This window comes from Lissotriton vulgaris, chromosome 1_1 (genome assembly GCF_964263255.1).
Source record: "Lissotriton vulgaris chromosome 1_1, aLisVul1.2, whole genome shotgun sequence".
NCBI classification, from domain to species: domain Eukaryota; kingdom Metazoa; phylum Chordata; class Amphibia; order Caudata; family Salamandridae; genus Lissotriton; species Lissotriton vulgaris.
In genome coordinates, this window is record NC_141685.1 from 1,629,094,688 (window position 1) to 1,629,119,449 (window position 24,762).

At 48.6% G+C, this 24,762-nt stretch overlaps 1 protein-coding gene across 1 annotated transcript in view; it reads right to left on the reverse strand.

Moving 5' to 3' along the window:
• Window positions 1–277: 277 nt before the first annotated feature.
• The window catches only part of PPP6R2 (protein phosphatase 6 regulatory subunit 2), an 876,013-nt gene continuing 851,528 nt past the window's right edge, over window positions 278–24,762 (reverse strand). The window contains exons 24-25 of the mRNA XM_086918845.1: window positions 19,203–19,361; window positions 278–2,874 (exon numbers count right to left, since the gene is read on the reverse strand). Of these exons, the coding sequence (XP_086774971.1) occupies window positions 2,823–2,874; window positions 19,203–19,361 (211 nt within the window). The 3' untranslated portion in view covers window positions 278–2,822. The remainder of the gene's footprint in view (window positions 2,875–19,202; window positions 19,362–24,762) is intronic.

Here is a 24,762-nt window from a genome sequence, read left to right on the forward strand (position 1 = left end):
GTTAAATGTAGCTATAGTAGACCTACACTAAACGTTTGGGTAAATGCTGTTGAGTCAATGCCCGTTCTGAATTTACAGGACATGAACACAAGATCCCAGAAAGGACTGTATGCAAACTACTTTCGCCTTGAAGCAATCTTCAAGCCTCAGCAGTCCTGGTAACCAATGTACACTTTCATGGCACATTTATATCACCCCTCAGTTTCAAAGTGTTTAATGGCAACACAAAACCTTTGGAAGCGGAGTTACACCCCCTCCTTGCCCCCCCCCCCCCCAATTTTTTTTTAATCATGCAATACAATTAAAATGAGGTTTCCTATCTCACTGAATTGCAACACTGTGTTGCCAAAAAGCAGTATTATTTCAAATACAATTCCGCAGAATGCTAAGCAAGCTGTCAAACAGAATGTATTGTTTTTTTGGGATGCACTGTAAAGTTTACACCACCATAGGTTTACAGATTGCTTCGTATCATGGGAATGTGCTCTTAAAAACAGAGTATTTTATAACAAATCCAGATTAACTGGAGTGGTGTAATAAACATTTAGTTTTGGCATTAAAAGGTGTAGCTCTGCACTGTGAATCCTCCATGATCTGCCCTAGGTGGCCACGGTGGGGCTACCAAACGGGCTGCAGCGGCATCATTCATTTAAGGTATTCCTCTATGGGAAACGCTCACCTACATAACACTGGTCAACAAGCAGCCATGGCACAGAATTTAGCTATAACCTTTTTCAAAGAGGCATATGGACAGATTTTACGGACTGGTTACTGCAGCAGCTGCAGTGCTTTGGTGGCAGGTCTTCCTCCCCTTGGAGGGTAACGGCTCATGGGTGATTGATAAATTATACAACACTGACCTATAACGGAGTCTTCAAGTTTGTAGCTTTCCTTCCCTGGGTTCCCATACTGTGTGGAAACCTGCCACGGCGACCGACACTGGAGGGATGACTAACCCCTTCAACTTACGGTCAAGCCAGGGTTCGGGGACCCTTTCCATCGTGGCCTATGAGATTCTCGAAAACAAGCCTCGCGTGGGGCAGAAAGGTGCCCATCACTCTGCTCCCAAGGATGAAAATTACAGTTTTGAATGGGAAAAAGGAGCAGGTGAGTGAACTTAGGTCCTTTCTGCATGCTCATAAAACATTTCTCTTTTATATAAAAAATACATATATCTTACCAATTAATGCACTGTACAAAGCGTGCAACGGAGGGTTTCAACCCATGAGGAGAAAGGCCTCCTTTTTCACAACACATCTTATTGCTTCCATAATACACCAATAAACGTAAGATGTACCAGTGCCTCTGAAAGTACCTAGATAGCAATCGTTAAAATCATCATTAAAAGCAATCCCACCCCACGTCATCTCGGCTCTCTGACGTCACACCTCCAGAGGCTCTATTTGCAAGAGGTCAGATGCACGGCCCCACATAAGGAACAGGCACGGACTGCTGTGGAAACAAATGACCTGTGGAGTTCACTGCAGATGTCGCACAGACCCATCCCGTCTAAAACTTGAGGCGTTTTCCAATCAAGTGCAAACCCTAAGGGTGTGCAGGGGCTGTATCCAGGCCCCTCTGGCACTGGATGGAGATTACACATTAAACTGCAGTCACAAGGTGAAGATCGGCAGCCCATTCAAAGCATGCCACCTCACGTCTGCCGTGCATGCTCTTGAGCGGCAGGCAGCCTCACTCAGCATGCTGTCCCTGCATTCGGTGCATTCCACTGTGGTTCTCTGATTAGAGAGCTGAGCAACAAAAAGGCCTGGCAAAGTGTGCTCTAGGGTGGTAGAATAGTGGAATATTTGCATACATACTAACCTTTTTCTTGAAAACTGCATTCACTGAAAACCAGAAAGAGTGATATTCTTCATCGCCTTGACTGTCCCACCCCGCAATAATTCCATGTGAACCCAAAACTGCATGAGATATAGGAAAACCTAGCATGTCCCTGGTACGTTGTTTGTGCAAAATGTCATGTTTCGTGCTGTCCATCTATGGCAGCGACCCTGTGGACGGAGGCCCTGTGAGGACATCCCGGCTTCTGTCCCTGTTGCATATGCTCAAGTCGTCGCTGGCTTGCATTGATGAGTGCTCGCGTCCGAAATTCACACTTAATCGGCATCCAACAAAAACAAACGATTCCTCAGACAGTGGTGCTGATGGGCCGGAGCACCGAGGTCAGGCGGTTTGAGGATAGCTCCCTGTCCAACTCAATACCTTCGAGCGCCTCTCCCCAGTCCTTATCAGTGGTCCTCCGGAAAGGTGTCTGATAAGGCGTTATTGCTTTACAAACTGCAGCCCCAAAATGGCAGCTCTGAGCGGAACCTTTGGTGGCACATGAGGGGCATGTGGGGAGAGGAAGTGCCTCCTGCGGTCAGTGTGCAATGTCCACATCCTTCCACGAGCCTTAACACACATCTTAAGAGGCTAACACAGAAGGGCGAGAGAGACAGACTTGACCGAACATGGGGGACGGGCCAGGGCGAGAAGCAGGCTGACAACATCCTGATGCGTCCGAAGCGCAGGTCCTCCGGTGAGAGAGCAATGCTACATTATCAATGACACAATCGGTTTCAGAGCTTTAGTTACAACAAAAAGAAGGCTTCCATGTCTGGATGCGGCTTGGTTTCCTTCTTTTCTATTTCTGATGCGGTCTCTCCTGAAAGTGCTCTCCACAATGCAGCATTTCCCCCCAAAAAATTAAAAAAGTAAAAATAAAAAAATTACAGACACCAATTGCATCAGCAGGTAGTTTTCTGAAGTAGACGCAGCCCGGCCTGGATGGTCATGTCCCTCCCTGCCAGGGCTGAGTGACATCATGCAGGCCCGTTCAGGGTAGTTTCAGGGCACTGAGTTGCTTCTTCTTTGCTGCAAAGAAAAAATATGAAAAGAATTAAAATAAAACTTTGTAGGATATGCAAACAACATTTACTAGTAATAGTAGCACGTCTAACAACAGCTCTCCTGTGACAGCCCCACTCCTCAGATTCACGTAGAGTAATTCCCAGACACGAATCTGGAACACAGCAACAATTTTTTAAACTAATATAAAAACACGCGAAAGACATTTGTGGTATCTTATGCAGCCCAAGCTTCCGAAGAGGTCATTAATAAATCTGCGGCAAAGCTTCAGAGCCGGTGACCTACTGTTACAGTCGAGACTTTAAGCAAGCTGGGCTCCGGTAACACCCTCAATGCCGGGTCAACAAAAAACTGCAGACCATTCAGAACTCAACAGGAAGAATCACTCTCAACCTCCCACACTACACTCATATCATAACACACTGAATGAGCTCCACTGTCTTCCCACACACAAACAAGCACAATCAAGCCTCACACCCACACTTTCAAAGCACTGCATAACCCTGGCCCAGCATACCTCAACAATCACATCTGCCGTCACACACCTTCCAGACACGTCCGCTCGTCCGGACTCCTACTTGCCCACATCCCACGGATACATAACACCAGATCAGGCAGTCAACCCTCTTTCTACATCACTCCTAAAGAGTAGAACAACCTGCTGTTACATACAAGAGCCTCCTCCTCACTTCTTGAATTCCGTCAGAAACTGAAGATCTGGCTCTTACCCTAGTCCCTCTGGGCCCTAGGTTTGGCTAGACCCACACCTGCTCAACGCCAGGATACCCTCCCAGGTGATACTGTGCTCTAGAAATCTGATTAACAAAACATCCCTCTCCAGCAAGTAGGCCCATGGGCCTCCGCAGGGTGGATGGGGCAAGGAGGGGTGCTCCTTGCCCCCACTGCGGCATATATTCTTTTTCAGTCGCCTTTTGTCCGTAATTCTGGGCCCTGCAGGAGTAGAGCTGTTCCCTGCCAGAGGCCTCAACTCCCTGATGGGGCGCCTCACACTCCTCCTCGCAGCCCCTCCCACCCATTGTCATTCGGTCTGTGGCTGATTATCACATATAGAATGACAATGGCCAGGTTGAGCTGCTAAAGCATACATCCCACCCTGAACCAATGAGGCAGCTCAGCGGGTTGGGTATGCGCTGCCGAGACCAGAGGACACAGAGCAGTATTGTGTGCCATGATTGGGTTTTTCTCCCTAAGGCCATGAAACGGAACAGGCTCTGCCTCGAGTGCCACTTGACATCACCACTGCTAGAGGTGGTGTGTAAATACACCCACCCCCTAAAAAACTCGTGCTCAATGGCATTCTGGTTCTTGCAGTCCTTCCTTAATCAGCCATAGGTGAAAGTGCAGGCTGCATCCTAAGGGGAAGTGGCAAACTAGGTCTTGTACACCAAGACCTTTTTAACACTGTGTAGCCTGAGAGCAAGGGGTCTTCTGAATGAAGTTTGGTGGGGGGGGGGGGGGGGGTCAGGGACTAGGGGGGAGAAATCTATGCATTATCCTCCCAAGTCAAAAATTGAGGTTGCAGCATAGCCCGGATTTCAGATCCCACTAAAACGGACACAATCTTGTATCAATAACATATCTATCTGCCAGTCTGGCAGGACGTCCAACCCTGTGTTTCACTGCCTTATATCCCTCTGTACCCCACTCCCCGCGTTCACTGCCCAAAATCCCTCTGTACCCCACTCCTTGCGCTCACTGCCTTATATCCCTCTGTACCCCACACCACACGCTCACTGCCACAACATATCCCTCTGTATCCCACACCTCTTGCTCACTGCCTTATCGCTCTGTACCACACACCTTGCGCTCACTGCCTTATATCCCTCTGTTCCCCACACCTCATGCTCACTGCCACAACATAACCCTCTGTACCCCACACCTCGCGCTCACTGCCACATATCCCTCTATATCACACGGTCTCTCCCCTTCCACTCGTTCTACCTCCGTTCACCCCCTTACTTCTTTTAATACCTTACTCCTTTCTCAATACCTCTACTAATTTTCCTCTTCAGTAACATCTCTCTGACACATCTCTGCAATTCCTTTACATCAACGCACCCCTCTACCTCACCTGTCATCCTCAGTCGTTATTATTCCCTCTTCCTCAGCTGTCTCTACCTGTCTCTGACACACCTCACCCTCTCTCTACCGGGCCCTCTCACGTTCTACGACTGCATTATTCTCCCCTCTCCATCTTTGATTTACCGGTCTTTGCTCCTGAATCTTTTTCTTCTACACCTCACTTCTTGGTCTACCCTTCACCCCTCGCTACCCTTCTGTTTGCCTCACTACGGTCTTTACCCGACCCACCTTTCAGTGCCTCTTCCCATTTCGCCTCCCTCCCTCACAGCTCTCTCCTAGCATGCATCTGTTTCTCCTTCACCACCATGCCTGCCTCTACCCCTCCTTACCTTTCTAACCCGCCTAACTTTCTACCTTCCTGTTATTCCTGGTAGTGAACCTTTCATTTCACGCCTCCGGTTGTATTACCTACGCATTCAAATTGAGTAGGTCATTGCTGTGCTCCCAATTCGACATCGAGACCCAGTCCCCTAGCCTCTCAACATGCCCAGATATAACAAGTACTGGCATAGCCAATAGGTCTTGCCTTTAGGACCTGCTGCATAACTAAATACTTATAAGGCCCCAAAGACGAGACCTATTGTCTATGCCAATGCTTGTTTTTCTCAGCTTGAGCATTACCCGATCCTGATTGTCTGCCATTTTAGCCCCGCCACTATTGATTAACATTAGCCACGCCCCTTCATTTGCCAGGTTAGACCCCCGGTAAAAATTTCTGCGGACGCCCATGAGTAGACCTCCAGAGAATCAGAAGCTTAGAACACTGTAGCAGTATAAAACCAACAGTAAAAGTGGTACATTTAAAAGATTATTTCGAAAACTGTTTTGAGGAAATGTGTTCGACCATCTCGAGTATACACCCCCCCTATCAATCGCATTTATCCATATAACCCCAATCCAACCATAAACCTCACCAATCATCCAATACATCTCCTTGTAATAGCCCAGATTTCGAATAACATTTGAAGAAGGTGTTACGTTAAAAAGGATACAATTACTATTCCACTTCAATCTACAACATTTTAAACAAGGTGATACAAAATAAAAATGCTATATGCACAATCAATACTCCATGTTCACACTCAATTTTTCAACTGTAAAATAAACTGAAATCTAATCTAAAAACACACTAAAAGAGTGAAACACACGAAAAGAGTGAAATTGAGGAGAGGACCCCAGGGTCCGAAAGAGACAAAGGTCCAGAGAAGGGATGCCAACCAATGGCATGGCCGGCAGAGGCATCATGCCGAAACACACAACCCTGACTACCAGGAGGCTCATAGATGTGAAGGGCAAGAGTACACGGAACCAAGTAGTGTGTACCTTGAGAACTAAACCACACTAGGGGGAACTCAAGGAAGCAAAGTAGCAACATGTGCGGACCGACCGAGAAGACGGCACAGCACCAGGCAGCCAACCAGGCAATCATACCCATGGAAACAAGGACCAAGGGCGACCGACAAGCTGAGCATGCCCACGACTAGCTCCCCTGAGGGAGAGACTGGGGAAAAGAGAAAGAAACAAAGGTAAACCAGAAGAACGCTCCCAAAGAATAGACAGGCGTCCGAAAGGTAGAAACAGAATCACCAGCTGTGATCCGGAGCGGAACAAAAGTCCAGCTACAAAGAGCGCGGCCCAACCTCCTGATCAGGATGGAAAAACAACCCCCGCAACACAGGCGGGAATACTGACCATCACACTTCAAGAAGAAGTAGTCAGTAACATGCAGACATAAAATGGCTGAGAAAGGGGAGATATGTATACAGGATTAATCTAGATATCATCCGGAGAATGTGGTTAAACTCGTTGTGGAGCCAGGAGAACAACACCTGGGCCGTATGCGACAAGGACCATAGAAATCTGAACCCAGGTCGGCCCCCCCCCCACCCCTCCCCCGAGGGAGGCCAAGGACACAGCGCAAAACGGACCGCTCTGATAAAAAGTGCACCACTCATAGGCCCCAAGCCTGTCTCAACACCAGGAAAGAAGGCCACAGCAAAAGTGCGCATATACAAGACACTCGCTCAAGGAACCCAACGGGTCCCCTATGATAACACAAACACAGTACGGAGCACAAGGGGCGACAGATCCGAAGCGGACCGGGGCACCCCCACCAGGGACACGTGCCCACGCCCAAGACGTCAACAGGGCATAGGGCAGAAGGAAGGCAAAAGGAGGATCCAAAGCAAGGCGGGGGGACGTAAAAACCTCTCCGGAGCAAGTCGGGAACGGCAGAGCCCCAAAAATACACCGAAATCAACTGCGTACATAGACGGCTGAGCGTGCCATGGAACAACCGTAGGCAGTGCTAGAGAAGCAGCAAGAGGGCCACGTCAGTCCGTGGGACCCAACCAAGAGTATGTACCACCACAGCAGCAAGCAAGGAACAGGGAGAGGTGCAGCAGAACCCATGGGAAAGTCCCCAGGGGGGCTGAAAATAACAAGAGAGCTCTACAGGAGGCTCCGAACCTTCTTGGCAAGGAACAGCAGTTACACAAAAGCAAACGAAGACCCCACATAGAGTACGGCACATTCCTATAAAAGCAAGTGAAACCTCTTGAGATAAGCTCTTAGGCAGAGGTCAAAAGAAACACAAACAGCTGGACCAGCTGCAGTAAAGTAGGAGAAAAAATCTCTGGCTGAACAGCCATACAATCTGCCTCGGACGAACCTCTTGGACCCAAAGACAAACAGAAAAACAGTGACAACACAGGCACAGGAAAACACAGATCCACCATAGGGAACTAAAACCCCGAAAGTCAATGAAATCCTGAAAAGAGACGCTGGACTACGATTCGGCATGGCAGTCAAACACATGGGCCCCAACAAAGGGCAAATCTGAGTTGCTCCCAAATATTTCCGGGGAAACTGCCATCGCGTAGCCAAGCATGGCGACGCAGGGCAACTGAGCTGACCATAGCCCGACCCACGGAGTCAGTGGTGTCCATGGCTGACCGGATGGTAAACGGCACCATGTCGCAGCCATCCCGAACAAGCTGGAGCAGGTCAGCATGAGGGCCCTCCGGCAAAGAGGGAAGGAGTAGCTCAACGGAGTCCCAAAGGGCAGAAGTAGCCAGAGCAAACACGCAGATTGTGTTTAGAGATCAAAGGCCGGAGCTAGTGGACGCAAAAACATTGCGGCCACACGACTCCAACCATCTAGACTCCAGAGTGGGAGGAAGCAACGGTGGAGGAGAGGAAGGAAGCGCAGCCTGGACTACCAGTCCATGTTATGTTATGTTATGTTATTCGGAATTTGTCAAGCGCACGGTCACCCAGAGGTTTCATGGCGCTAGGATGAGGCAGATGATAAAACTGTAAAATAGGTAAAACAGTAGCCTAACCGTGCGCTTGCTTGAATAACCAGGTCTTCAGAGCAGCCCTGAATTTCGCCAGATTAGTACAGGTCCGGAGAGACAGGGGAAAAGAGTTCCATATCTTAGGGGCAAGGTAAGTGAATCGACATCCGCCCAGACGTTTTCTTTTATACAGTGGCAGCTTAAGGAGGGACTGGTGGGCAGAACGAAGGTTACGGGGCGGTTCATATTTATTTATTAAATGATTAATGAACCTTGGGCTTTTGCCATAGAGGGCCTTGTGAACTAAGCATCCCGCTTTGAAGGTGATCCGGTGAGCGATAGGAAGCCAATGAAGAGAGGTTAGCAGAGGTTTCGCCGAATTCCTGCGATTGCTTTTGAATATTAATCTCGCAGCTTGGTTTTGGACAATCTGAAGGCGTTTTGAAAGAGTAAGGGGGAGGCCTAGATATATAGAGTTGGAGAAATCTAGGCGGGAAAGAACCAAGGCGATTACCACTTGGATGAGGGCAGAGTGTGTCAATAGATGGGCGATTTTCTTGATCTTTCAAAGTTGGAAGAAACTAGAAGAGATCACTGTTCCGACCTGACTTTTCAGTGAGAGGTCGGAGTTAAGAGTGACCCCAAGGCTCTTCACCGACTGGGAAGGGTTTGGAGGGGACCCCATCGAGGATGGCCAAAAGTGAGGGCCCCAACTTGTTGCACTATTCCCAGGGAGGGTTTCCGGGTTAAGCTTTAGATGGTTCTCATCCATCCAGCCCTGAATATGCAGCATAGTGGACTGGAATTCTTCAGCAGAGTCCGCTGAGTTTAGAGGAAAAACCAGCTGCAAGTCGTCTGCATAATTGTAGATGGTGACTTTCCTGTTTTTTAGGGACTGCAGCAATGGTTTAAGGTAGAGGTTAAATAGGAGGGGGGATAATGATGAACCCTGCGGAACACCGCATGTAGTGGAGAGTTTGGGTGCCATAAAATTCTCCAGCTTAACTGCCTGGGATCGGTCCTTCAGAAAGGACTTAATCCAGGCGAGAGCCGAGCCGCTAAGGCCGGCTTGTTCGACACGGTGTAATAAGATGGTATGATCCACCGTGTCGAACGCGGCCGATAGGTCTAAGAGTACAAGGGCCTGATGATTGTCGTTATCGGCGTTGGACCTTAAAGTATCCAGGACAGCAAGAATAACCGCCTCGGTAGAATGTGCCTGGCGGAACCCGGCTTGGTTTGGCTCCAGGTAGTCGGATGTCTCAATGAAGTTAGAGATCCAGCTAGCCACATGGGCTTCAAGCAACTTGGCACCAAACGTAAGGAGAGATATGGGGCGATAGTTAGAGAGAATGGATACGTCCGCGCCCGGTTTTTTAATTAATGGGACCAAAATAGCATTTTTGAATGAGTTGGGGACTATTCCCTGTGATAGAGAGCTATTCAGGAGTGGGAGTATTCCTTGAGGTAGTGTAGAATAAACTTCCTTCAGTATATGCAGTTGACAGGGATCATTGGGAGACCCAGACTTTACCCGGTTCATAAGCTCCACCAATTTGGGAAGGTCAATATTTCTAGTTGGCGGAGTTCTAATTTTTGAATTTTTAGGTCTGTGGAAAACCACCTAAGGGGGTCCATTCTGCGAGCGCGGGAAAACTTTGTTAGGGGGACATGTACGTCACAGGCAGATGAAAGCCAGTCAGTGAATGCTTTATCCATCAGGTTAATGTCCAGATCCTGGGTCGGAAGGGAGTTAGTCAAGGTAGATAAAAAATCTGGGATGCTTAACGATCTCCATTTCCTGGCTAACCCTCCTAGGGGCACAGGGATTTTCAAGTTGCCCTGCAGAGTGATGCAGATTAGCCTAGTCTAGCCTAGTCCATGAGCCCTAGGATGAAGGGACAAACAGGCAGGGTCATCTAGAGCCGGTGGGTGGTGATGCCCCCCCATTACGAGCCACAGGGTCACCAGACGAGGGTCTGGCCCAAGTCCCCAGAAGGACATCATATGCCAAAGGGCAAAAGAGGCTCCACATCCACCGATCCCAATTAAAGAAGATACAACAAAGGATCCGAAGGCAGGGAGACCGCGGGCGGCTGCATTAGACAGACATGTGCAGCCCTACTAACTGCCCTCGCAAAGTCAATGCTGGCCTCCGTGGCCATCCGAGGGGGAGACAGCAAGTCATTTGTTTGGGAGGGTTGCAGGCTAATCTGTCCTCCCAACAAAAATGAGCCAGCTAGTGCCACATGGGATTTTGCTCCGTGGCGCATGGTAACACCTGTGTGGGCAGGGAGCACACTGGGGTCACGTCCTCCGGCAGAGGGACAACCGGGGACTGAAAGACGTCAAGACCGGTCGGGTCGGCGCCAATAGCCTCCGTAGAGGGCTCATCCACCCGGTGCCTGGCCGGCATTGATTCGACCTCCACCAAGGCCGGAACCTGCGGGAGGAACAAACTCGACTAGGAGTCGAACTCCGTGCAGAAGCCACATCCGGCAATGACACAGGAAGCCCCGCAGGACTGTGCGAAGACGCATCAGGAGGGCTAGACGTCAAAGTGGGATGCCCATCGGGCTGTGTCCAGACGTCGCAGTGACTCCAGGACCGCAGTCGTGGCACTCGGTCGGAGCCGAGGGCAAACCCGCCGGCGAACCCCCGACCTGAGTCCCTACCCTCGGGTGGGGCCTGAAGGCACGCCAGGGAGAGGGGATGACCCAAATATGGCATGCAGAGCCCTGGAATAGGCTCCCATCTGGGTTGAGGAAAAGGGGACCAGTACGGAAAACAGTGGAACTTGCTAGCAGTAGGGAAAATACATAAAGGGTAAAAGTAAAGCTAGATACAAGTTAGATACTTATTCTTGGTGATTTAGTTCAGGCTATAGATACAACAACTTAAATATCTATGAGAGGGCACAACCAAGAATATTTATACAAACAATGCAAGAATTTCTTTCTATTTTTCAAAGATCTATTTATTTTGTTATGGATTTTTATTTTATTTTTATAAATCTCAGTTTGAGGACCGGCAGGATGGGAATATGAAAATATGCGTCCTGCAAGTCCAATGCTACCATCCAGTCTCCAGGGTTGAGGGCAGCCAAGACCTGAGCCAGAGTCAACATCTTGAACTTCCTGAGGTCCAAGATGGGGCGCAGGCCCCCTTTCTCCTTCTTGGGGACCAGAAATTAGTGGGAATAACAATCACGTACTACTTCTGGCCCAGGAAAGCGCTTGATGGCCCCTTTGGCCAAGAGGGCCATGACTTCCTGTTGGAGAAGCGCAAAGTGATCCCCCGACATGCGGTGGAACTGAGGTGGCATGGCTGGCGGGACAGTCTCGAAGGGGAGGGAGTAGCCCCTATGGACGATTTGCACCACCCATCTGTCCGAGGTGACAGAACGCCAGTGGGTGAGGTGATGGCGAATCCTGCCACCCACAGGCGTGGGGTGCACAACAAAGCTCGGACTAGGAAGGCTTTGAGGCAGATGCTGCGGGAGTGGAAGTGGGCTGACCCGCACACTGGCCCCCTGTCCAGCCGCAGCGGGAACGTCCGCGCTGAGGTTGGTTCTGCGCAGGCTTTTGTTTGAACGAACTTGTCAGGGCGACCCTTCCGTGGCCACGAAAGGAACAAAAAGCAGACATGGCCGGGCGCATGGTGGAGAGACCCAGGGACTTGGCCGTTGCCCGGAGTCCTTAAAACGCTCCAGCGCACTATCTGCCTTATCGCCAAATAGGCGAGTACCATCAAAGGGCATATCCATAAGAGAACTTTGAACATCCCCTGAAAACCCAGTGGACCACAACCAGGCATGGAGACAGAGGGCCACTGTGGAAATCGCCCTACCCAGTGAGTCCGCAGTGTCCAGTCCACACCTGATGGTGAACTTTTTTTTTTTTTAAACTTTATTTTTGTCGCAGACAATGATAGCATATAACAGTTGCGCCGACAGCTTCAATAAAGCAACGACATTACGTCAAATAACATACTTCTGTGCACACGGCCCATCAGCCCACAACCCGAAGGCCGGGCGGCGGTAGGTGGTAGCATGTAAGCCAGGCCATGAACCTAGCAATGTAACTGCGCGGCAGGATATTCTGATCTGCTTTTATTTTTCTTTTATACAGGTTACCCCCCAACTCCCCAATGGACCCCCCCCCTCCCCCCAAAAACTTCGGCATTCATGACTAAGACATGTGTATACAGTTCGTTCACCTCATTATGGCACTCCTATCGGCAGATAGTACAGCAATCGTTACCTAGATTAGGAATGAAACCTTCAGATACCAAAACACAATTCCTCCCAATTGTATCCTACACGTGCGTGTACGGCCAGGCACTCCCCCGACTCACTGCTCTCCCTCTCCCTCCCCGTCACCCTCATCCTCATCCTCAGACCCTGTATCCCCAGGGGTGAACAACTCCGCACTTGTGCCATCTGAATCCTCGGCTGCCTCTCCCACCACTCGCATCATTCTCCACGCAAGCAGGTCGTCCTGTAGCTTTACATCTCTACGCACGGTTTGCATGAAGGTTTCCTCCGCCAGGGACCATTCCCCCACATCCCTAAGCCACTGCGACATCTCTGGGGCCCTCTGTCCCATCCATGTGATTGCCACCCTCCTCCTTGCCAGTACTAAAAGTAGTTGTAACATTTTGTAGGACAAATTACATTTCTTGGGCTTGGGGACCAAGGCTAATAAACAATGAAGGGGGGTCAGCTCCATCCGGAGTTCAGTAACCTTGCGAATGTGCGCCACCACCGACTGCCAGAAGGTGTTAACTAACGGGCAGTCCCACGCCAGATGAAGGAAGGAGGCACCCGGCGCGCCACATCTAGGGCAGTCATCGCGCTTGTCCGGGGCGATACGCCTCAAGGCAACCGGAGTCACATATGTGCGGTGTAGAAAGTTAAAGTGTATCAGTTTGAACCGTGCATTGCACGACACCTTTCGGGTGAGGGTACCAATGCGTTTGCGCTGTGTGGGGTCCAAAACAATCCCCAGGTCAGCCTCCCAGGCCGCCCACGCCGGTGGGACCGGTGGGGCTGAGTCCTGCCGCATGGCTGAGTACAATAGGGTTATCAGCCTCTTGCCCCTACCACAGGAAAGGATAATATTGAGGGTATGGGACACAGGGGGCGCATCAGGGAATTGCGGCCAAGTATCCCGCGCCATTGCATGGAGGCCCCTGTAGTGTAGGAACTGTCCCTCACCGAGTCCGAACGTCTCCGTCGCCCGTTCGATAGATAGAAACGTGTCGTCCGGGTAGAGATCCGCCAATAACTCGCACCCACCCGCTCTCCAGTCATGGAATGGCATGTGTACCTCCATGTCCACCACTGGGGCCATGATCCATATCGGCAGCTCTCTGTGAAAGGGGGCCCTCCGTAGGACTTTTTCCACAACACGCTGCCAAATGGCTCCGGTGTGGCGCACTATGTACGGCAGAGCCGCATCCGCGCCCCTGCCGCGCATCAGGGCCATCTGTACCGTTCTCTTATCCGCACTCCCCGCCAGGAGCCGTAGTTCCCAGGTGTCCGCGTCCGCGAACCACCTGGCAGCTGGCAACAGCTGAGCTGCATAGTAGTAAAGGTCAAATCTCGGCGCCTCCAACCCCCCTTCCTCCCAGCTCCGGACAACCGTGCGTAAGGCAACCCTACTACGCCTGCCCGCCCAGAGTAAGGACGTAAGAAGTGTATTAAGAGTGCGGAATATCCGCGGGGGAAGTGGGCACAGTGAATTCTGCAACACATACAGCACTCACAGCAGCATCACCATTTTCGCTACTGCTAGACGGCCCATCAGGGAGAGAGGCAATGTGTTCCAGAATGACACCGATTGTTGTAGGGAGTGCACTACCCTATCCGCATTGCGGGTCAGCAATTGTTCGTCTGACGACGCCACCTGTATCCCCAGATAGCGGAAGGCTTCCAGTTCCCACCGCAGTCCCAGGTGTGGCAAGCTGATGGTGAACTTAGATGCATCTGTCCCCTCAGCAACAGCTTGGGAAAGCACTGCCTTAACCTCCTCCGGACACTGAGGCAACATCTGCGTAATCGTGTCCCACACAGCGTGAGACCGCAGCCCTAAGCTGGCAGAGGAAAACAGTTTCTTGCCAAACTGTTCCAGCTTCTTAGATTCCTTATTCGGCAGGGCGGTAGGGAATGCGCTTTGGGAGATGGAGGCCTAGATGACCAGGCTCTCCGGAGTTTGGTGGGTTGTTCAAAAGGCAGGGTTACCTGGGGCCGGGTGATGAAGCCTGGCCACGTTTTTATCTACAGGGACCCCGTGGCTGGTCTAGACAAGGGGTCCATTAACACATCAGTTAACGCCTCATTGAACGGCAGCAGGGGCTCTATAGAACTTGCCGCCGGCTGAAGGACTTCAGTGAGGTTAGTTTTGAGGGTCACCGTAGGTAGGTCAAGGGCCTCCGCCGCTCTACGGAGCACAACAGTGTATGTTGCGCCCTCCTTCATGGCCACAGCAGGAGGAGAAAGAAAACCAGGTTCAGAGGAGAGGTCAAGGCCACCTGCATCCTCCAACTCTTCTGTCCATTCCTGTTCCTACTCGCACTGCCGTGCAAGAGGGTCCTCAGACCCCTCCAAGTCGTCCCCTTCCTCCACTGCCCGTAGCACAGGCTGCGGCAGCGGGTGGAGGGGCAGGGGAATATAAATATTCTAATGGCGCCGGGAATGGCGCCGATCCGGCTCCATGTCCCAATTAGGGTCCCAACCTGGGTCAAAATTGTCCGGAAACCCGGGCAAGGGCAGAGGTGGAAGGAATGGAACCCATTGCGGTGCAGGGCTGGAGCGGCCGGCAGGGGACCTTGCGGCGCCGGAGCTGCTGGCGGCGTCGGAGCCAGTGGCAAGGGATGGCCCTCAGCTGGGACCGCGGGGCCTGAAGGCATGCCATCGGGTGCCTGAGGCCTGAAAAGGCGGTCCATGGCAGCAAGAAATTCTTGCACCTGGGCAGGAGGCGCCGACGGACCCGGATAAGGTGGGTAGGCCGAGGGACTTATATCAAAGAGGGGGAACAGGGGTTGGACAATTTTTAACGGGGTCCAATGTACATGTCCTATAACGTAGAAAGCAACAAAGATTGTACAGAGTTCCCCAAAAGGGATTTAACTAGATTAACTCATTAGAACCTCTCTCTTAAGGGGTGTGATAGAGCAGGGAAAGTGGAAGTCCCTTATCGGAATCAAGGATGCCTCACACAAGTCAAAGGCTGGATGACTACTGTCACCCCACCCGATGATTGTCCAGTGTCATCATTGGCTATCCTGCTCCTACGGCAGGCTGGCGATGCAATGCCCGTCGGGCAGCACAAAAATGCTGCACTTTAGCGGAGATCTTTTATTCCTTTAGCCAATGAGTGCATGTGTGTGAGGGACCTAGGGAGTGCAATAAGTGAGCGTGAGTGAGGTTTAAAAAAGGTCAGTAGAGTCCAATAGGGGAAACTTTAATAGCATGGCTCACTGCCTTGTTAAAAACCGTGAAAAGGTGAGGGGTATCAAGGCGTGACGGTTAGGGTAATCCAGCCTTATTCAACCCTCAGTCCAGGTGTGGTCGACATGTTTCTTGCCTCTAAGGCAATTCATCAGGACCAATTGCTCATAAAATTGCTCATAGATTCCCCAATAATTAAGGAATCAAGTATACGACCTGTGAAGTGTCGCAGAATCAACCCTTCATTGAGGCCCTCCCTGGGACTAGAGAAGGAAACAAAACAAGGGTACAGTCAATCGTGTGTTTGTTGACCAAAGACATTGTTGCATGTGACAATAGCATGCGAATCATTGTGTATTTAAGGGGGTCACAACCCCTGTGGGTTTATCACACTTGTGTCAGAGAGGGTACAAAGGAGTATAGAACAAAATGAATTGAAGTGAAAAATGTCCTGCCAACAGGCGCCATTGGTGATCCGCAGTTGGCAAGCATTATGTATGATCACAGCTAGGCAGCGTGCCACACCCAGCTGGGTGACACACGTGTGTCATGCAGGTATCAATGGTGTGTTCATACACACCAACAAATAGAATTAAATTTAAAATTAAAAGGCACCACTAAAACAACTGATTACGTACAGGAAGGCATCGTACACACAGATATAGTGATAACGCTTATGGTGAATTCCCCGGGTGAAAAATAAGTCATGAACATGTGGGTAATAGCGGAAACGCTGCGCTTACCCGCAGTCCCTGGTTGGATGTCCCACCGGCTGACCTGGTGGGGCCAGTGCTATGCGGTTGGTACCTAGGGACAAAGCAAGTGTACCGCTCGTCAGCAGAGTGGGGAGCGGTGGAGCTTACCCTCATTGCAGGTTCCAGTTCGTGTTTGTTTGTGGCGATCGTCAACACGATGCCTCGGGTGAGCTGCGTGTAGGTTAAGCCTACCTTACCTGACTAGCTGCTGGCAAGGCGTGCAATCACCTACCCCGCCCACATCGGTACTGCCGCAGGATCGCCGGTAGAAGCGGACTGACTGCCAGCCGCTAAACATAGCCGGTCGCGCGGGCGCCGTGGGGATTGCTAGGAGACGCGGCACGCTGGGGCATGGAAAGCAATGATTTCCCCATTAGTATCGCCTCATAACATTGGGCGCCATCTTGGAACGGGATTAGAGAAAAAGTGTATCAATGTTACAGACAACTCGGGGTTCTTAATGGGCAATGGAACATAAGGATTTCCATGTATGTGTTGGCTTGTAACATTGGGCGCCATCTTGGAATGGGTCTGGGAGCCAGGTACATTAAGATTACAAATAATTCCTTCCAGGGACGAGTAACTAACTCATGGAATATATTATCTGGCCAGCATAGTCCAGGACACCGCATCATTAAGGCCAGATTCATCAGTATGTAGGCGATGAACCCATCTTTGTTCCATTTTGAAGAGGGCTTGTTGGTTTATTGAGGGATGGCATTCCAGGACAGTCCATTTCAATTTCTCAGCCCCATGATTTTGTTGTCTGCAGTGCTCATATAGTTTGGTGTGGGTCTTGTGACATCGGATATTGCTATTATGCTCCATGATGCGTAGTTTCACAGGACGCATCGTCATCCCAATGTAGATCATCTTACAGGGGCATGTGAGTACATAAATACAACGTGAGCTATTGCAATTAGTGTGTCTATTGATGTTCCAAATGAAGTTCCTGGGCAGTTCAATAGTTTTGCCCTGGATTGTTTGGGGGCAGACTACACATGATCCACAGCGGTAGTGTCCAATGACCGGTGGAAGGTCCCACAAAGTATTGACCGGTCGTGTGCTTGATTTCTTAGGGCGAGTGTGAATTAGGGTATCTTTGAGATTCGCCGTCCTCCTGAATGTGAAACGCGGACGAAGTAATTCCATGCCAGCTGTATTGAGAATCCCCCAATGTGAATTCACAATCTTTTTGATGAACGTCGAGTGCTTGGTGTAGGACGTGACACATGTAATTACATCCTCCTTTTCCTTGGAGTGGACTTCAAGCAAGGACTCTCTGTTGTTGTTAAGCGCTCGTTTGCATGATGTCTTCAGTAGCCGTGTAGGGTAGCCCCTATCTTGGAGCTTGTGTTGCAGGATACTTGCTTCATGTTTGTAGTCCTGGACAGAACTGCAGTTTCTCCGTATACGGAGAAATTGCCCGAAGGGTAAGTTCTCCCTCAGTGCTCTCGTATGGTGACTATTATATAGGAGCAGACTGTTTCTATCTGTCTTCTTCTTATACAAGGTGGTAGTGATTGTTGATGGACCCAATTGGATTGTCAGGTCTAGAAACGGTATGGATGTCTCAGAGATGGTACCTGTAAATTTTAAGAAGGGGTTCTGTTGGTTGATCCATAGACAGAAAGCCTCGCAGCTCGCCCGGTCACCCTTCCAGAAAATCAAAATATCATCGATGTATCAACTTCCACTTTCCCTGCTTTAGGCCGAGGGACTCTCAGGCTCCACCGGAGCCGCGGGGGAAGTACCCCCGGGCCCTCATCCGGAGACAGACGAAGGGACGTCGGAGAGCACAAGCCCTTCTTAGACTTCTTCTTATGACGTCTCTTACCCGATTCAGAGTGTGATGACTTCAACCCCGAGAAGCGATGATGATGGCTCCGCGGTCGGTCCCTCGATCGACCCCTGGACCTCGAACGGCGCGGAGACGACTGCCGGGCCTTTGGCAGCTTACGGGACTGCTCCCGCAAGGTCTTCTGAGCCATGGCCAGACCGTCGGAACATGACCAGGAGTCATAGTCGCGCTCCAGACAGTAGAGACAAACGCCATGGGGGTCGGCCACCAACATTGTACGGGGACAGGCCCCGCAGGATTTAAACCCAGGCATCCCTACGTGGCACCAGGCGTCAAAGACTCAAAAAAGTAGAGACAAAAAGTCTTAAAAAGTTAGTCAAAAAGTGACTAAGGTACATGCTCTAACCGTATCTGCGCTTGCTGGCGCCCGAAAAGAAGAAACTGACGTCAGCGCGCCTGGGTGGTGCCGAAGTAGTCTCCGTGACGTCATCTCGGCACCTACGACGCCAGCGACTGAGGCGGAGCCGCACAACGCCACCTTCCGACGTGTAGGGGTACTGCTGACGAAAAGCTTTCCGGATCCAGTCTGACGCCTGGGGATATTCGAAGGTAAGGAATCTATCACTGTGTCTCTTTCAGATATAATATTTTATGACATTTCACTGCTGTGATACACCTCCTTGGGGTTATCCATGTTTTGCCTTACAAAATGAGTCTGTATTTCCGAATTAGCAATCACTTTCGGTCTCCACCTACATAACAAAGCATTTTAATTATATTTAAAAGCTGCTTGGTTGCAGGAATGCTAAGCATTTAGTGGTGTCTCTCACTAGTGGAAATGTGGAAAACAAATGTATAGTCTAAAGTATACCCTGTTCACAGAACACAATTGGCTATGTACTTTCCCCTTCTGAAAAGCTTACCTTTTGCCTTTCGTTTGGGTCTCTGTAGCATCCGCAGTAACACCTAGCATGCTATGGACTTCAGACGGGTTCTCAGTCTGGGTATTCACAGGACTAGATGCTTTTGCCAGGCCCACGTCTGCAATAGTTAGTCTGTCAATCACCAGGCACTCCGCATCACTGGAAGATTAGAGTTCACACAAATATCACTTTTCTGTTTGTCACTGTACAAAATATAACCATGCTAGGTTAGAAAGTCTTCCTTCAGGCTTCAACGCACCCAAACACTGACATTTTTTATTGAAGCAACAGGACGACATTCTCAAACATTGGCGGCATCGCCAGCTGCTTGAATAGATCTGTACACAGAGGGGAAGTGACTCGATACTGAATCAGTATTGTCTGCTTGGCTCACAAATACTAATAAGGACCTCTTAGCTATGATGAAGGTCAGACATACTGGACAAACAACTTACTAAAATATCAACGTGAAGACACTTTTCATGTGGTTGTATTTCACCAAAGAACACCATGATAAATTGATGTGGTAGCGTGCAATGTACAAGAGTATAAGAGTCATTATGTAACCTACAGGCGCAAGTAGTCTAGGTGCACAGCCAAATGTATGGTTTATAAAAGGCATACATGCCTACATTAAGGTATTTGTCACGGTGTAACCTACCAACAAAGGCCTTATGAATGAAAAGGATCATTCAGCGACCATGTTGTGTATGTGGTAAGTGCCCCAAGTGGCCTACACAATGGTTTGTCACGTACTTTAGGGGTATATTGTTGCATTTTAAAAATTCAAGCTTACATTTTAAATGCCCAAGCATGCACTAAGTGCGCATGTATTCAGGTCTTGTATGCGAACTGTTATCAGGATTCTTTTGCAGTCATACATTTATTTATTTAGAAGCAACCATAATGTTTGAGTGAGAAGTCAAAGTTGCTAATAAATAAATTATATAAAAGACCTGCATATTCATCTTCTTATGCTCTACCTCTATGCCATTACTATAAAAGAGTTGCGATATATCTGGCACAGGATGGTATATAATCTTCAAAGGAGATCAGGAGGGGAGGATATTTGGCCACATTCCTCTATCTGCCCATTACCACTATTTTGTGGATTAAACTAACACCTCCATTCACAAACTGCTTTCCAAACGCACGTATCCAGCGCTCAGGGAATTAATTGCTGACTGTAAAGCGGACAACTTCCTCCATGTTGATGTTAAATTAGCTGGCGGATCTCAGATACATGGGTACTGACTGCAGTATCTGTTTTGCCATAGTTTTAATAATTTGTGAAATAATGCTGACAATGCAAACTGCCAGTAAGAATGCTTCTTAACTGGAAAAGCAAATATGGTTAGCTACAGTAGAGCTCCTACTTTCCTTAGGCTTGCACCACCTCATTGTCCTCACAGAGGTGAGCAGGCTGTTTTACAGGGGCAGAGATCTGCACATTTCGGTACATTCCTCGATTTGTGAAGTTTTTAGCCTTCCTATCAAATTCCACATTTGGCTCTGAAGCCTCTACTACGCATTATAATAATTTACCCACTCACTGAATCATCCACAAGGAGGATGCAGTATCATGACGCAAGAAGGAGGGAGAAGATTAGACTTAAAAAATCTATTAACAAGGGTAGGGATAGAGGGGCATCTACAAGAGGAAAAAGCGTAGGAAGTGAGATAGAGATTTTAAAGAATTTCAAAGTCTTATAAGTGTTCACAAGAGGTAATGACTGTAAAGGCGGAAAAGCGGGTGTTATCAAAACCAAAGAGGTAAGTAAGGGAAGGGGAGTGAAGAAAGAAGCTTTGGCTGCTGAAGAAGCAAGAGCCAGAACAAGACACTGGCCCAAAGGCGTGCAAGCGCATAGCAATCACAAATGGCAGTGTGCCATCATGTAATGAGCTCTTGAAAAGAGGAAATCCATATTGGCTGCCTGGTTCCTGCAACCCCATTATCATTTAGAACTCCTACTTCCTGAATTTGGGCAAACCACAGGAGTGGGGCTGCAGGATTCCCGGAGCAAATATCTACCTCTATCCATGCTGGTGCCTCATGCTGTGTGATAGAAGGGAAGGAACTCCATGGAGCATGCACAAAGAATAGAAACCAAAAACATAGCAACACTGTCCCACAGACCTGACTGCAGACTTCCAAGCATCCACCCCAACAGAACACCACTGTCTTGCACGAGGGCCAAAGGCAAAAAGTGAAGGCAGCAACTAAACCACTGGCCGCTTCCAAGCTGGCTCTAAGAAGATGAAATGGTCTAACCAATCTTTAAAGTGTACACAGCATAATTCCAATGCATTACCCACCCATAGGAGTTAAAGAGAAGGGATTTAAACTTATATAGCTCTGTATGGGTAGAGGACGTCTCTTTCCTGCCAGTCAAAATCTGTTGAAAACCTCGCCTGGATTACAGTCTTTTCTGAACCTGCATTTTTGTTCCTTTCAAAGTAAAACTGATTTTAATAGCATTTCTAAGAGTGCCAAAGGAACATTGGAACAGCAGGCATAGTGAAAAGAAGTGAGGTAGTGCGGGATGGATCTATAATGAGACTATCACTAAAGGGTTCTCCATTAATATGTCCAATACCAATAGTAATTCAGGAGATCAAAGAGCTTCAGTCTTTTACTGCTTAAGATTAAAACAGAACACCATATTGAAAGAATTCGAGACATGAGTTCTTAATTAGAAAGTAGGCTCTTCAACCTTTTTAAACATGCTTTGCACAAGCTGAGGCAAGAGGTAACACCGTCTTCTGCATGGCGGTGGAGTCGTGCTCTTAATTTCAGCACTACTTTGAAGAGGAACGAAACACTAAGACCCAGAATAGGGCATACAACGTTTCCTGGATCACACCACTCTTCTACATAGACTAGGAGAGACACTGGCTACCTTTTGCATTTACAATGCAAGCGATTCTTTACGTAACATCGCTCTCATGGATGCTTTGAACTCAAATCTACTATTGCGAGGCACCTATGATTTTCCAACGCTCTCAGCCTGGAAAATCAACCCACAGCCCAGCTAGAGAGTGATGCTGGTCAAGTGAATGCTTGGAGTCTGGAATCTTACCCCACATATGGTACATACCCTCTGACTGTAGGCCTAAATATTCTGAGCAATACCCGCAGTGAGAAAGACAGAACGACAGACAGGAGGATGACAAGAGAAAGAAACAGTAAAGATGGTTGTAAAAAATGAGTTAAAAAACACAACATTGCATCAAATGTTACAACTTCTATTATAAAGCAGACTGGGATAGGCCGACCGGATGTTGGGCGCACCATGATGTGCGTGGACTTTAACAGCAAATGTTCCACAACAAACAATGTATGGGACATGCACTGCACTGGCAGACCATGTTTTCTGCTCATAAAATTTTAGAAATGTTTTCAAATATGCCCACCTGCTTTATAATATGTTCATACTGGCAGGCAAAGGAGGGGGGAGGGTATTTACTGATGCACTTCGTAATTTTTTATTAACATGAAATTCATTCTTAGACTAGTAGAAAAAGGACAGTCTGGAAACAGTCTGGAGACAGTCTGGAAAGGTTCTCTTAATCTGAGGTATATTCAAGACTGGAAAATCACTATAAACAGTAAAACGTTCAGAAAAAGACTAATCTGCTTAGTTCCTACTTGCTCAGGACAGGACTGTATATTCGGATTTATCAGATGCAAAACTGGTATCATTTATCAGACCTACAATACAGGTGAATGCTCACCTGAAGAAAGGACAGGGTGTGAGTTTGTAAATCTTGCAAATTGCTTGCATAGGACATGCTGAAGAGGCTGAGAAGCATCCAAGGGGATATACATTGTGATGTTTATTGTGTTGGCAGCTCACTCTAAGTAACTATGGCAGTAATTCATTGTGCACATTGTACTTTAGAGGTACTGACTTCGATCACTCCTCTATGAGGCCAGTACACATATACGCTCTGGGCACTGGCCATGGAGCATACATACTTTAGTACAAGACGGCTAATTACAATGCTGTGAAACCCATCATCTCCCCTCTTGCAGCTATTGTCTTTCTTGGACTATTGTCTACATTAATTTTACTCTATAGGATTTAGTTACACTCATAGGTCCTACACTCCTATTTAGTTTGCAGGCCGACACAGCTGCAATATCAATATCATTCTCGAATTCTGTTTGACATCACCTGCCCAAATCCAGTGCTGGTTGCTCATCCCAGTTAATCACACGCAGGGGGTATATAGAGTACACAACTACGCGGTGTCACTGAATTCAGGTTCACGTTTGGGCAGGGATGACCTAACTGAACGATTGTGTTCACGGGCATACCCTCCTGACGGGCACCAGTTCGAGTTTATGTAGCTCATAAACTCGTGTATGTTCTCCCCGTTACTTTGGGGATATTTTCTCCACTGTATAATTGAAAAAACCCGGATGAGTATGGATTTATGAGACCAACTACTTTCGGGAAACCCAGTGACCGAACTACGGTACAGGGTGACGAGTGGATTTGACTGCGACAGTCCTGAGGAAGACCGAAGTGACCTCTTGGGGCACAATGGAAGCGGTCGAAACATGTTGACTCTAGCAGTGGTAGGAGGGCAGTCTTGAGGAACCTCATTTTCTCTGTAAGACATTATCCCATCCTTTCTTTTTACTTTTAATCCTGATAGGGGTATCAAAATTGGGTTTAATAAAGCAATATTTTCTATTGGCACCCCTAATCACAGTTTTAATCACCTCCTAACTGCACTCTTTTCGTCGCACTTACATCAGATTCACGAGGTGTTCACTTATACGTTTCACCACTCATGTATGTTATTCGTTGTACATATTAATTGATCGTATCGTACGTCTTGTCACATGGATTTTATTTTGTCCCCCCCCCCCACTAATGCTCCGCCCTGGATGTGGCTACACCAGGGCGTTTGTAGCAGGCCCTATGATGAAGCATGTCACATACTTCGGTATGTGAGTGAGGGCAGTTTTTCCAAACTGGGGAATTTTCCACTGTTGTAGTTGTGTACTCTATATACCCCATGCGTGTGATTAACTGGTAGCCTTAGGGGGCCTGGGGTATTGGAGTTTAAACTTTTGGGGCCCTCTCCCCTCTTGTGTGTAGATCTGCTCATCCCAGTTAACATTGACGTGATCTACCTATGCCTGCTCTGTCCTTCGCCTGGACATTGGCTCTGTCTTTCTGAATTAAACTACCTACGCAGCTAGCTGTTCAGTAACACCACCTCTGTCACTATACTGTCCATTTATTCAAGGAGACTGAAGGCCATCTTTATCTCAGGCGCAAAGCACAGCAGCGTATTCCATATTGTTTTAGGAGAATCACAAAGTTGGAATTGTTCACTGATCTGGTCTCTTTCAGATCAAGTTAGCAGGGAAAAACGCAGATTTATTTATAAGTGGGGGGAGGGAGCACACTGCTTGTAATACCAGCAGATAATTAGCCTCAGTGCATTTTTGTAAATGTAATGCATGCTAGCATTCACTTTAGTTGGAAATCTTTTATATTTACCATTGTTGGTGCAGACAGTAATGGGTATCTCTAGACAC